Source organism: Kogia breviceps, chromosome 19 (genome assembly GCF_026419965.1).
Source record: "Kogia breviceps isolate mKogBre1 chromosome 19, mKogBre1 haplotype 1, whole genome shotgun sequence".
Lineage (NCBI taxonomy): Eukaryota > Metazoa > Chordata > Mammalia > Artiodactyla > Physeteridae > Kogia > Kogia breviceps.
In genome coordinates, this window is record NC_081328.1 from 1,201,900 (window position 1) to 1,214,795 (window position 12,896).

Consider the following 12,896-nt stretch of genomic DNA (forward strand, 5'->3'; position numbering starts at 1 on the left):
TCCCGGACCGGGGCACGAACCCGTGTCCCCTGCATCGGCAGGCGGATTCTCAACCACTGCGCCACCAGGGAAGCCCCTGAAGCCGCCTTTTACTAGAGGAGGGCTGTGTTTCCCGAGGCCCTTCATCCTGCCCGAGCGTCGGGAGTCTGTGAATTCATCTTTTTTAATAACTTTTTAAAGTCCCTTTACTGAGATGTAATTCACATAGCAGACATTCACCCATTTACAATGTGCAGTCTAGGACCTCCCTGGCAATCGAGTGGTTAGGGCTCCGCGCTTCCACTGCAGGGGGCACGGGTTCCATCCCTGGTTGGGGAACCAAGATCCCGCAACATGCGGCCAGAAAAAAAAAGGCGTACAGTCTGTTGGCTTTCAGTAAAGTCACAGCATTGTACAACTGTCTAACAGCTTAAGTTACAAATCTAGTACACGGTCACTGTGGATAATTGGTAAAATGCAGAAAAGGGTGACGATGCTTTGAATGGTTTTACACCTGTTATAAAACACAGTTAACCGTTTTTGTTTGCTTCTCCATTTATAGTTGTTGGAAAAGCAAGTATGTGATTTACTTTAACGTACCTGAACGGCTTGGGTCATAGGCATGGTCTCCCTCGTCTGTACGGAAATAGGGAAAATTCACTGTTACATTGGAGATAGATTGCCTCACATTGACAAATCAGTACAGTTTTTGAAGTCTGTGTGCCTTGTGGAAATTAAATCCCAGAATTGTGAGAATGGGTGTCAAATAACATTTTCTTTGCAGTCCCGAGCCAGCCCCCTGCGGGGAGAGGGGCGTCCCTGGGGGGGCCCGGAGGAGGCGGCTGGTACCCGGCCTGGGAGCCCAGCCGGGGGGTGTCATGGTCAGGCTGGCCACGCACTCTCCAGACAGTTTTGGACGCTCCCGAGGCTGAACCAGGGAGCTGGTCACACCATCCAGAGCCACAGGTGCTCCTTTACTGCTGGTTTCACAAGTTCTTGCTGACTTACTGGCCGGTCAAACGTTGACCCTCCCCCAGACCTCCAGGCAGGTGAGCCTGGAGTCAGTGAGGGGAGTGGGACCCGGCGCAGGGAGCCCACCCCAGGCGGGTGCTGGCCACGCCCCCTCTTTGTGACCCCCACCCCCCACCCCGCCAGCTGTAGTCAGGGCTTGAATGTCCTCGCCTGCCCTGTGAGAGGCTTTGTCTTTTTGGTTCCTTCTGTGCACGGGACTCTCATTCATTAGGTGTTTATTGTATTTAATTTTGGAAGTTTGTGGGTACCTTGTGGTCACCCTGGTAGATTGCCTGAAACGTTTTAGGGAGAAGTCGGCGTAGAATCACTTATTAGGAAAACTGGTGAGTTGAACATAAATATGTTCTTTGTGTTATAATAGGAGGACTGGATCGTTTATCCTATTTTAGGGAAGTCTTGAAAAAACTCAGGAAGTCAATATACTGTCTATAGCTTTTTATTTAACATCTCAAGTCTGCTGTCAGCTTACACAGAACTTTTTCCCTTAGGAGTCCTTCCTGAAACGGATGAGTATGGTTTGGTTTATACCTTTAAAAATCAGGTTTCCACTTAAGAACTTATCTCCTCTTCAGTCTCTTCATTCTGTATCTATAAATATCTGTTTGAGGACCCCAGCACCAGTGTTGGGGTGAGGGCTGTGGTTTTGGGGGGGGATGGAACATCTGTAGTGTTTCGAGCTCAGTGCTACGAGGACAGGCTGCCCGGGTGTGTGTAGTAAAGCAGCCACGGCCTTTCTGGAAGCTCCGGTCCATGCGGCAGGCGAGCCCGGAGAAGTGGCAAAGCCATGGGAACAGATTTATTTTAAACAGGTAGTTAAGTTTGATGCCGATTGAGAGGGGCTTACGTGGGGTGAGAAGAAGAAAGTGGGACCTCTCTGGTCCCGGGATTTTAGGGCAGAGACCCTTGCTCTGCCAGGCGGCGGGTCATCACCGCACCCTCGGGAGGTACCCGGGCGGGTGGGTGGTGCCGAGGGGCCACCTGACAGGTGGGTTGGCTGGTTTCTAGAAATGCAGAGAAACGGTACACTTTTTACAACGTTGACTTGTTCTTGCGTTAAGTTTTTCAAAATCTTTGGTGCTTCCCTACTCTCAGAGGAGCAGGTAGCAAGGTTGACCCGGACTGTTCCGAGCACCCAGTCAGGATGGCGGCTTATTCGTTTTTCCAGCGGTCGTGACTTCCCAGGGCAGACGTGATTTATCGATGTCTCCCATCGTGTAAGCTGTCTTAGCTCATGCGATAGAATTATACGAATGCCTAATACATGAAGGTATTCTGCCAACCTCCCCCCTGCCCCCCAAACCTGAAGAGTGGGCGTAAAAGGGACAGGCTGAGCCAGTTTGAGAAGCAGTGGCCGGGCCGTGGCACGAGGGAGAGGGAACTTGATTTTGGAGCCTCTCTGGGTATTCGCCTTGGAAAGTAAAACCTATCAAGTTACCATCTGCTTTGTGTTCAGAAATAACCTGTCCAAATATCTCTTCTGAGCCATCAACACGGAACAAGTGTGCCAAAGAAGGGTTCTCTGCTTCTGGCAAAGGCCCCGGAATCCAACAGACCCCCTCCCCCCAGCCCCTTCACTCGGGCTCCCTCCGCGGCCCTGGGTGTCGCTGCTTTGGGCGGTTGCTCGGCAACGGGGTCATTTCTGCAAAGTTTTGGGGAGAAATTACAGCAAGGTTGGTTTTTCCCTTTGTGAAAGGTTACAACTCCTGTTTGACGTCGTGTTTGACGTTTGGGTTCTTACCGTAGGAGTATCCAACCCTCACGACCTTCTTTGAAGGAGAAATAATCAGCAAAAAGCACCCTTTCTTAACCCGAAAGTGGGACGCGGATGAGGACGTTGACCGGAAGCACTGGGTGAGTGTCCCTCTGCTCCGGGCCCCCGGGGGGCTTGCGGCACCGTCCCTCTCCAGCCACCGTGCCTTTCCCAGCCCCTCTGCTCTGGGGAAGCCTGCAAACCGGCCCTGACGGCCTCTGCCTTTAGGGCGGGCCTGGGGCGGAGGCGCGGGTCCCCCTCACGGGGGCGGGGCCTCGGGGCCGCTCCGCCCCTGGAAACGCCCACACCCGTCAAGCGTGGGTGTGTGCTCGCCGCTGTGTGCGCGCTCCTCAAGACCGCGCAGAGCTCCTCCTCGAGCCTTTTCGCCTTTTCGCCAGGGCCACGTGAGTCTTGTGCCGTTAAAAACCCATTTCTCAGCCGCTCTCGTTAGAGCCTTTTGGCTTAGCTGGCTGTGGCGAGGGTGAACTTTGGTTTCACACCGAGGAGGTCCAGTGCGCTCACGCCTAGACCACCCAGGATGAGGTGTCAGTAGCGAAGATCCCAGAGCGACTCACTGTCCCCGGCGCCACTCCTGGCTGTGTGCGCTCTCCTGCTCCCAGGCCCACGGTCTCCCGGGGGGCCCTTCTGCAGACACGCGGAGTCGGCGTCCCTGTAGGTGAGCTGCTTTCTCACACTTGAATTAGGAAAGAAACACCTGTCAGATACTGAGTTTCGACGGAATTTAAACTTGAGCTTTAAAATTTTAAATACATGTTCTGGCTCTTGTAGCAAGCAGACACTGAGGTAGACGGCCACCTGTGTTTCCAGTAGGAGAGTACGAGCGGGCGCCGAGCGTCTGGAAGTGGGGGAGCTTGGAAGGTGCCGCTGTCCGGGAGCACCCCTGGGAGCCGGGAGCACCCCTGGGAGCCGTCAGGCCCCGCCCTGGCTGGCTCGCCCCGCCCCTGGCACAGCCCAGCGAGCACACGGCCTTTCTTCCTTCCGGCTTTGTTTTCCATTTCAAATTGGTCCTGCGAAAAGCAAGGTCTATGAGACCCAATGAAAACTCAGTTTGAGGCTGGTTGGCTGCAGGTAAAGAACCTGGAGAGCAGCTCGAACTTCCTGTTGCCTTTTGTTAGAGCTGGAGACACCCGGACACCGGCCTTCCTAGGCTGGGTTGAACTATTTTGAGTGAAAGAGGGACCGGGAAGGCCAGCCTGGGCCCCGGCCTGCTGGGCGTGCGAGGTCGGGCCTGTGGACGGTCTCCCTTCAGGAGCGCTGGCCGCCTTCGCGGACTCGGGGTTTCCCGATGCCCTCTCCCCACGCGGCATTCCCAGACTCCCACGCGGGCCCCAGGGGCCCTGAGTGCCCCTCTGTCTGTCGGGGAGCCGCAATGTCCACTGCACACTGGGGTCAGGACACTGTAGTTCATTCACCCTCGAGTGTTCCTGAATGAGATTTGAAGTGGGTGTTATGATAAAGTGATAAAAGATAAAGCATTATCGCGATAAAGTAAAGATTCCTCACAGGTGATCTACTTAGAATGAAAATATCTGTGTGACAGGTTCTATGACTTAATACCTCTCTGTCTTAACTTTTTATTCAGGAGGTTTTTTTGTACAATTAATACATACTTATTTTTAAATATTTGAAAAAAACAAAAACAAAACATCTATAATGGCAAACACCTAAAGCTAAAGCAGGGTTTAACTTTTTCCTGAATCTCTTTTGAGTATATGTACTTTTTTTTTTTTTTTTTTTTCCTTTAACAAAAACATGATCATAAGGTACAGCTGTGTTGCCGTAACCAAGAGTTACTTGTTTCTGGTCTCAACTAGCTGGCCCCGAGCCTCCAGGCCACTGCGTTGTCAGGGGAGCCCACTCTACCAACCCCCCCAACCCCGGCACTCCAGGCTGGCTCGGCCTGAGTCTTCGCCCCCGTTGGTTGATGTCCGGAGACCCCATCTCTGATCGCCCAGCTGCGTCTGCCTGGGGTGAGGTGGGAGAGGAGGCCCGGGGTTGCATCCATCCCCGTTCGGCGGCCTTTCTTGGGCCCGTTAACTAGGCAGGCGTAGGGTCCGGGCGTCTGCCCCAGTGTGTGGGGTGGCCAGACGCTCCCTGCCCGCCAGCCGGCCCAGCACACCCGCCACCCCCGCTCTCCTTCATCCTCATTCTCTGCTTTTGGCTTTCAGGGCAAGTTTCTGGCTTTTTATCAGTATGCAAAATCGTTTAATTCAGACGACTTTGATTACGAAGAGCTGAAGAGTGGAGACTATGTCTTCATGAGGTGGAAGGTAAGGCCGCCAGGCGGGGCCCCAGTCACTCTCCGTGTGCAGCGCGCGTGGCTCCCTCCGCACTCTCGTGTCCTCTCCCTTTGTTCTCTCCGGCGACCCCGCAGGCTGGGTCATCCCAAGTGTCCTGTGTACTCGGGAGACCCCCATCGTCTCAGCCCCTAAGTGGACCACCCCCCCCGGGCTGTGGACCCTCACGGCGCCCCCGGTCCCTCCAGCTCAGGAATCCCGGGGCCGGGGACAGAATTGGGGTTTTCCGCCAGCCCTTGAGAACCCCGTGGGGCCGGGCTCGCTGGGTGGCTCTGGTGCCCCCTCTGGTGTTTCCTGGGTTAGAGCCACGGGGCACTGAATTCAGGAGGCGAGTGTGTGAAATCACTTCGAGAACCTACACCCACCTCCAACCCCGCACCCCCAACCTGTAGGGAAAAGCTGCTTTATGGTGAAATCTCGCCAGCTTTCCCACAGACGAATCCTGTGGCGCCCTTGTGGCCGGTCTGGTTTTCTGTGGTGAGAGTTGGGGCGGGGGCTTGGCTCTGGCAGCAGACAGGCGGGTGCCGGGGGGGTGGGGAACCTGGGTCCCGCCCCACAGCCGGCCGACTAAACAGCCCTCTCAAGGAGGTGTCGGTGAGGCTCTACTTTAAAATTAATTTGGAGGGGCTTCCCTGGTGGCGCAGTGGTTGGGAGTCCGCCTGCCGGTGCAGGGGACACAGGTTCGTGCCCTGGTCTGGGAGGATCCCACATGCCGCGGAGCGACTGGGCCCGTGAGCCATGGCCGCTGGGCCTGTGCGTCCGGAGCCTGTGCTCTGCAACGGGAGGGGCCACAACAGTGAGAGGCCCGCTTACCGCAAAAAAAAAAAAAAAAATTAATTTGGAAAGCTACAATTTCAGAGACTGGGGAAAGGGAAGGAGAGTTGCTCGGTTTCCAAGAGTTTCTCACGCAGGGTGACTCCCCCGTGGGCCGTCTAGGCCTCCCATGGCCCCCGACCTCGCCCCCCAGGGGGCTGGCTCCGCCTGGGCTCTGAGGAGGACAGCACCGTTCTGACCACTGCTGGTGGGGGGGGTCCCCGGGGCGAGCGAGCTCCACCTGCCCTCGGGCTGAGGCCTGGGCCATAGAAGTGACCCTCGGCTCTCGAGGTGACCGGGAGCCGAGCGACGGTTCCTGGGGTGCAGCAGGAGCACGAGTCCGCGGCTCAGGGGTGGGCAGGCTTTGGCGCGCTCTCGAGGCGTGGGCGCCACGGCGCCCGCTCTCGCCTCTGACCCCGGTGACCTCGACACGTGGTGGCCGTGTTCGTATGTTGAACATGCAAGTGGCTCGGGGGTTCACACTTACCTAGCAAGCCACCTGCAGGGGGGCGGGGGGGCCTGGGGGGCCGGAGCCTCCGGCGCTGACCTTCCATCCCCATCCACGTGCAGGAGCAGTTCCTGGTCCCGGACCACACGATCAAGGACATCAGTGGTGCTTCCTTTGCCGGCTTTTACTACATCTGCTTCCAGAAGTCGGCGGCCTCCATAGAGGGCTACTATTACCACCGGAGCTCGGAATGGTAAGGACCGGCCGCCGAGGCCCCATTTCTTGCGGGGCTCACTTCCGTCCACAGGGCAGAGTAAACAAGGCAGAAAAATGAAGTTCTGGGTACGGGAACTCATAGCTAAACGCTTTCAAGCAGCAAATATTTTCAGCTATGTTTATCTCAATCTTGCAGGTCTTGTATTTATTCCTCCCCAGTTTAATCAGTAACTGAAGTGTCAGACCCCGCCGTGGACAGTGGGAACTTGGCTGTCAGCGGCCTTTTTAATTTTGTGCTCACGCCCCCGCCTGGTGCCGGCCGTGACCGGTGCCGGCGGGCGTGGTCGGCCCTGCCCTGGGCCTCTGCCACGGGGACGGCCGTGTGCCACCCGAGGGCTGGCGTTTGCAGCCTTTGCGGGCCTTCTTGTGGCTCTTTGAGCTTTTGTAAGTGCCCCGTTATCTCTGAAGGGCAGATGGTATCGTGAAATACCTGATTTCCTCCCTGAATGTGGAAATTATTTCCTTGCGACTTGTGCACACTTTGAAGGCTCCTGCGGGACGCTGCATGGGGCTGCCCGGCGACAACCGAGTGCCCGGGGCTCCGTGCGGCCCCGGCCTCTGTGGGAGCAGCTGTTGTTGGCGTATCAACACCTGCTCAGCTTCCAAATGGAGTTTTTAAAGCTTCTCCTGTCCTTTTAAAAATACCCGCTTTACGGAGATACAGTTCACCAGCTGTGCAGTCCCCTCATTGAAAGCGTGTGGTCCAGTGGGCTTTCGTGTGGACAGACTCGTGCAGCCGTCGCTGCACTCAGTTCCGGAACGTTTTCGTTGGCACGAGAGGGAACCCTGTCCCGCTGAGCTGTCACCCCGCCTCCCCGCCCGCTCCAGCCCCAGGCAACCACTAAGCTGCTCTCGGAGCACAGGTTTGCCCGTCCTGGACGCGCCGTGCAAATGGGCCCGCGTGCCGTGTGCCTCTGTGTCCGGGCGCCGGCTTTGAAGGGCCCCCGGTCGCGGCGTGTGTCAGTTCTTCGTCTTTATCTTTTGCTGAGTGATTTCCCATCGTGTGGATGGACCGCCTTGTCTTTATCCGTTCGTAGGCGGACGCACACCTGGGCCATTCCCACCTTTCGGCGGCCGTGGACGTGGCTGTGCAGGAGTCTGAGTCCCTGCTTTCAGTTCCTCTGGGCACGTAGCTGGGGTGGGGTTGCCGGGTCACGGGGTATTCTGTGTTTCATTTTGCGGGGAACTGTTTCCCTCGGCGGCTGCACCTTTTCACGTTCCCGCCAGTGGTGCACAAGGTTCCACTTCTCCTGTTTCCCTTTGTCCTTCCCAACATTTAGGATGACAGCCGTCCCACTGGCTGCAAAGGCCTAGGGTTCTGATGGCTAATGCATCGTCCTTTCTTTCCTTTTTTTTTTTTGTCTACGTTGGGTCTTCGTTGCGGCGCACGGGCTTTCTCTAGTTGCGGCGAGCGGGGGCTACTCTTGGCTGTGGTGCGCAGGCTTCTCTTGCTGTGGAGCACGGGCTCTAGGTGCACGGGCTTCAGTAGTTGTGGCTCACGGGCTCAGTAGCTGTGGCTCGTGGGCTCAGTAGTTGTGGCTTGCAGGCTCTAGAGCTCAGGCTCAGTAGCTGTGGCGCACGGGCTTAGTTGCTCCGCGGCACGTGGGATCTTCCCGGACCAGGGCTCGAACCCACGTCCCCCTGCACTGGCAGGCGGATTCTTAACCACTGCGCCACCAGGGAAGCCCCCATTGTCCCTTCTTGTTGATGTTTTGGGTAAGAGATAAACTGCTCTGTGCTGCCCCTCACTCTTCTGGGGGGGCGGGGGGAGCCTACACACTGAGCGTCCCCGAGTGGGGAGTGTCCTGCCCTGTTTATCCTTCATCTGCTTCCCTCCTCGGAGCACCCGTCACAGGGACGCACACCCCGCAGAGCCCTCGGATGCTCTAATAGCCGCGTCTAGGGAGAAGGAAGATGAAGTCGCTAAGGTGGGGGGCGGGGTGGCTCTGACGTCATCGATCCCAAGCTCTCCGGATCCGGATCCGTGCTCTGCAGATCGCACGGCTTCGGAGGGAAGCAGGGCAGTGGGGGGGGGGGGGGGGGGTGCCTGGTCTGCACCCTCCCCCAGAGGACTTGGCCTCTCCTTTCCTGAGACAGGCTGTCATTGCTTCAGGATTGGAACAGGGCCTACGAACAGCAGGTTTTCTGCGTAGTTCAGGGGGATTAACCAGAGAAATGGAAACAAGGCCAAGCTCAGTTCCCCTGAGGAAGTCTGAGATGAGCTTGCGTTTCATCTAGGCGTGGGTTCTGCGGGCGCCGGTGGGGCGGGTTCCACACCCTGTGCTGGTTTCCAGGATGTTCTGAGGATCCCCCCCCACCACCCTCCTCTCCTCCCCACAGGTATCAGTCGCTCAATCTCACTCATGTTCCGGAACACAGCGCGCCCATCTACGAATTCCGGTGACAGCGGTCCGGGACAGCAACCAAATAAACTGAACTTGGCAAAAAAGAACTTTGCCAAGAAAACTGTGTACCTGCCAGAACCAGGAGAACGTGTGTTCCTGTTTCTTCACGAGCAGACTCGCATCAGAAAGCGTGAATGTCAACCCATGGCATCTGAGGAGTGCGGCCAGCCGGCAAGGGCAGGTGGAGGGCGGCCTCGGTTCCTCTTCCCTCTCTGTGGCAGTTTGGTCTTAAGCTGTTTTTAAGCTACCGTAAATGCACTTTTCCTCCTGCACAGCTGACTTCTGTATCACTGAGACGCACACCCCTTCCCCCATGCCCCCCCTAGCCCCGGCCCCCCTCGGCCTTGGTGCTGAGTGGTCCCCACCAGGCCCCCCGCCCCCCGGTTGCTTACTCTGGTAGCTCAAGGGAAGGCCGAGCCCAGTAGCCGTGCGCCCCCGGAGCCCCGTGCGGGGAGGCGGCCGATCGCTCGGCGGGGTTGGGGCTCTGCCGGCCCTGGGATGCTCACGCTCAGCTCGTCAGTGGCCGGCAGCTTCCCGGAGCCTGCCGTCCGGGTCACAGGATTTAAGGCTTCCAGATCCCCGGTGGGGACAGATTCCCGTCCTGCTCACTCAGCACGTTTGCTCCAAACTTTTGAACTTGAGGGCAATACTAAACTTAAAAAAAAAAAAAAAAAAAAAAAAAAAGGTTTTTTTATTACAAAATTATTTTTATGGTCCCTTTAACAAGGACCCTATGGCAAATGCACAATTATTCAGAATTACATTTTATCGTTTTCACATTGAAAACAGCAAATGTTGACTTAGTAGTTTTGATACCTATATCTATTTGTAAATGTATATTTAATCAGCCGGCAGTTTGAAAACTGGTCACGTGGTACAGAAGTTTTGCGGCATAGCGTCGGTCACGGCGCTAAACGTGAGAGCCGTTGCGGGGGCCGGTCCAGCAATTGTGCGCCCCCCCTTTCGCCACTCAGAACAGCAGTGCTCCGTCCGGCAGAAGGGGCCGCGCTCCCCCAGCCGCAGCGCAGCAGCGTCGGCGTGGGGGAGGGGTGGGAGCGCCGAGCGCCCCCAAGGAGCTCGAGGCTCACGTGCCAAAGTGTGTGTGTGTCTGTGCGCGTGCGCGTGCAGTTGTGTCGTGTAAGGGTTTAGAAAGCTTCACAGCGTGGCATCCGCTGTCGCCCGCAGACGTGGGCAGGGCTTCGGGGATTGGCGTTTGCCGGTGCTTTACAAGACTTGCTCAGAATACTGGAGGGAAAGCTTTAACAACGAGGTCGTGTTGTAACCCACGGGAGCAAAACAAATGCGAGGTGCACGTCCACGGGCGGAGTAGGAAAGCACAAAGCCCTTCCGTCTAGGTGCGTGGTGGGGCAGTCTTTTATTCCCGAGAAGTGACTTTGGTTTATTGACGTACGTACTGTATGTTCCTGAGGTTGAGTGTCAGGAGAAGCCTTAAAGGAGAAGAAGTGTTGGGGAAGGTGGTGGGTGGGTGTCAGGGCCGCTGGGCCGTGTGGTCTTGAAGCTCCCTGCAGGGATGCAAGCATCCACCTGGAAAGGCCAGGGCCTGGGGACCCTGGACAGTTGCCTGGTGGCCGCAGTGGGGAGATGCTTCACGTTCGTCTCCAGAGATGAGTCAGAAACGTTTTCTGGATTTTAAAGCTCCCAAAGGCAGCGGAGTGGCTGGCTCTGGTCAATCCCAGCTGGGGGCACAAGGCCTGGGCCAGCGCTGCAGGGCGTAACCAGCTCCTTGGAGGGTTCAGGTGCCACTGAGAATGCCGAGGGTGAGGTCCGCCTGGAGCCTGTCGGGGCCCGTGTGTGTGTCCTCCAGTGGGCAGGGCAGGGTGTCTGCGCGGCGCTGCTGCTCGGCTGCCCAGGCGGGCCGGGCTCTGTTGTGGGCTGGCTTCCTCGCTGAGCCAGGGGTCAAGTGCAGCGGTGTTTGGGGATGAAGAAGTGGTACCCTTTGCCAGCTCTCTGGGACACACCTGTGATGAAGCTTGGCTCTCGTACAAACCTGTCTGTCTAGGATGCAGAAGGGGTGGTCTCCACATCCTCTGAGCAGCCCCCAGACCACCTGCCCTGACTCAGTTCCCGCAGGAGCTCGGGCGGCCATCCCCAGCCGAGGTCATTCTTTCCCGAGCCTTCTCGTAACCCACGTGCCTCTGCTTCCACGTGCAGCGTTTTTGGCTGACTCTCGTATTCATCAGCGAGAGGCGAGGGCAGATGCACACTCCCTGCCGCCTCCCCGACCCCACTCTCAGGCCTCGGCTCCTGCTGTGCTCAGCCACCCTCCGTGCCGTCGCACTCGCAGCCTCGCCACCCCTGCTGGTGTCGTCCCCTCCCACCCACCCGTCCTCGCAGACTTGACGGCGTCGCAGCTGCGGTCCCACCGTAACTAAGCGACGCCTCCCGTGAAGCAGACGGTCCGCCTGCCTGCTGGTTCTGTGGTGATGTGCGCAGCACAGACTCCAGGGGAGCAAAGGGGGCTTTTCAATGTCTTTTGCTTTCAGAAACAGGGAATTTATATTCTAAGGCCTTGAATTGATTTTTTTTTTCCTCGTAAATAGTCAGATAAGCTAATTTTTAAAAAGAAATGCCTTTGAGTACGTGCGTCGTGGTTGAAAGTTACTAACGCGTTCTGGGAAAGAAAAATAATATTTGATTTTGAATCTTACATGTTTTTAAAAATTAGATTTGAATGGGCAAAAAGTGAGTATTTTGTTTCTTTAGAGAGTACATGTGGAAAGGGTTTGAGGCTTTGGGACGGGAGAGGTATTTTGCAGAGCTATCCATGTCCAAATAATTTTTAAAAAACAATAAAGGTATTTAAGCAGTGAGTCTGTCCTATTTCTAAAGCAAAACGGTTCTGTTAGAAGAAACCAACCCCCTTTCTGGCCCTGTGGCTGTGGAGGTTTCTGGGCCCCCGCAGGGGGTTCCAACACCGGGGGGGACATCCGCGTGATGAGTGCTGAGGCCTGCAGGCTTGTGAGCTGGCCCGCAGAGCGGGGTTACCTGCTGGGCGATGTCGGGGTAGAGATGCCAGCCTGCTGCTTGGCTGGTGTGTGGACGGAGCCAGTGAGACTTCCTCCCCATCCGGAACCTCAGAGCCCGGGAAATAAAGAGAAGGGACGGCGGTAGCCTCTCCCACGTCAGCGTTCACCTTCCCCAGGTGCGCTTGCTGTGTGCTGGCCGCAGTCCTGGGTGCCTGTGACACACGCCCACACGTGACGGCCCCCGAGAACGGCCTGTGTCCCAGCAGGGGGATACATGGCGATGACACAGGAAAGACTCCGTGTCTGTTAGACGGTGTTGAGGGACAAGCATTACGAGGAAAGAGCCGGCACAGCTGCGGCAGGCGGGGGTGCCCCGTGGGTTGCGCTGGTTGCAAAGACGGTCGGGTGACATCGAGCAAAGGCCTGGAGGTGGGTGCGAGCCCCGCAGACGTGTGGGGCTGAGCCCTCCAGGCAGAGGGGGCAGCGGGGTGGGGTGCGTAGGAGGCTCGGGCCCCGTGGGACCTTGTCGGTCGCTGTCAGGATCAGGACTCCGGCTTTCCTCAGAGAGAGGAGAGGCGTCGGAGGATGTGGGAGGAGGCGGGGTGGGACCCGATGCCGCTTTTAAAGGATCTTCCCGGGTGGAGGGACGGAAGGGGCACGTGGAGACCAGTGGGGGCCCGCTGCCGAGCTGGAGAGGGTAAAGCTGGCAGGCTGCCTGGGAAGTCTAACAGCGAGAGCCGCCCGGGGGGTCCGAGGCTTTGGGAAGAAGCGGCAGCCTCTGTGGTAGTTGGGGTCACCGTCTCATTGGTTCGCCGCCGGCGTTTGATTCACGGAGGTGTCGGAGCGCAGACACGGAGAGATTTGTATGGCTTACGTTTCTCAAGAGGA

The 12,896-nt window shown here is 57.1% G+C and overlaps 1 protein-coding gene across 2 annotated transcripts in view; it reads left to right on the plus strand.

Moving 5' to 3' along the window:
• GID4 (GID complex subunit 4 homolog) overlaps nt 1–11,852 on the plus strand; it is a 17,875-nt gene extending 6,023 nt beyond the window's left edge. Inside the window, exons 3-6 of one of the 2 annotated variants that reach the window (XM_059048905.2) lie at nt 2,755–2,862; nt 4,951–5,052; nt 6,463–6,593; nt 8,957–11,852. In XM_059048905.2, coding sequence (XP_058904888.1) covers nt 2,755–2,862; nt 4,951–5,052; nt 6,463–6,593; nt 8,957–9,020 — 405 coding nt within the window. In that variant the 3' untranslated portion in view covers nt 9,021–11,852. Of the gene's footprint in view, nt 1–2,754; nt 2,863–4,950; nt 5,053–6,462; nt 6,598–8,956 lie in introns of those variants that run through there. The other variant, XM_059048904.1, reaches the window with a different exon arrangement.
• Nucleotides 11,853–12,896: the final 1,044 nt, after the last annotated feature.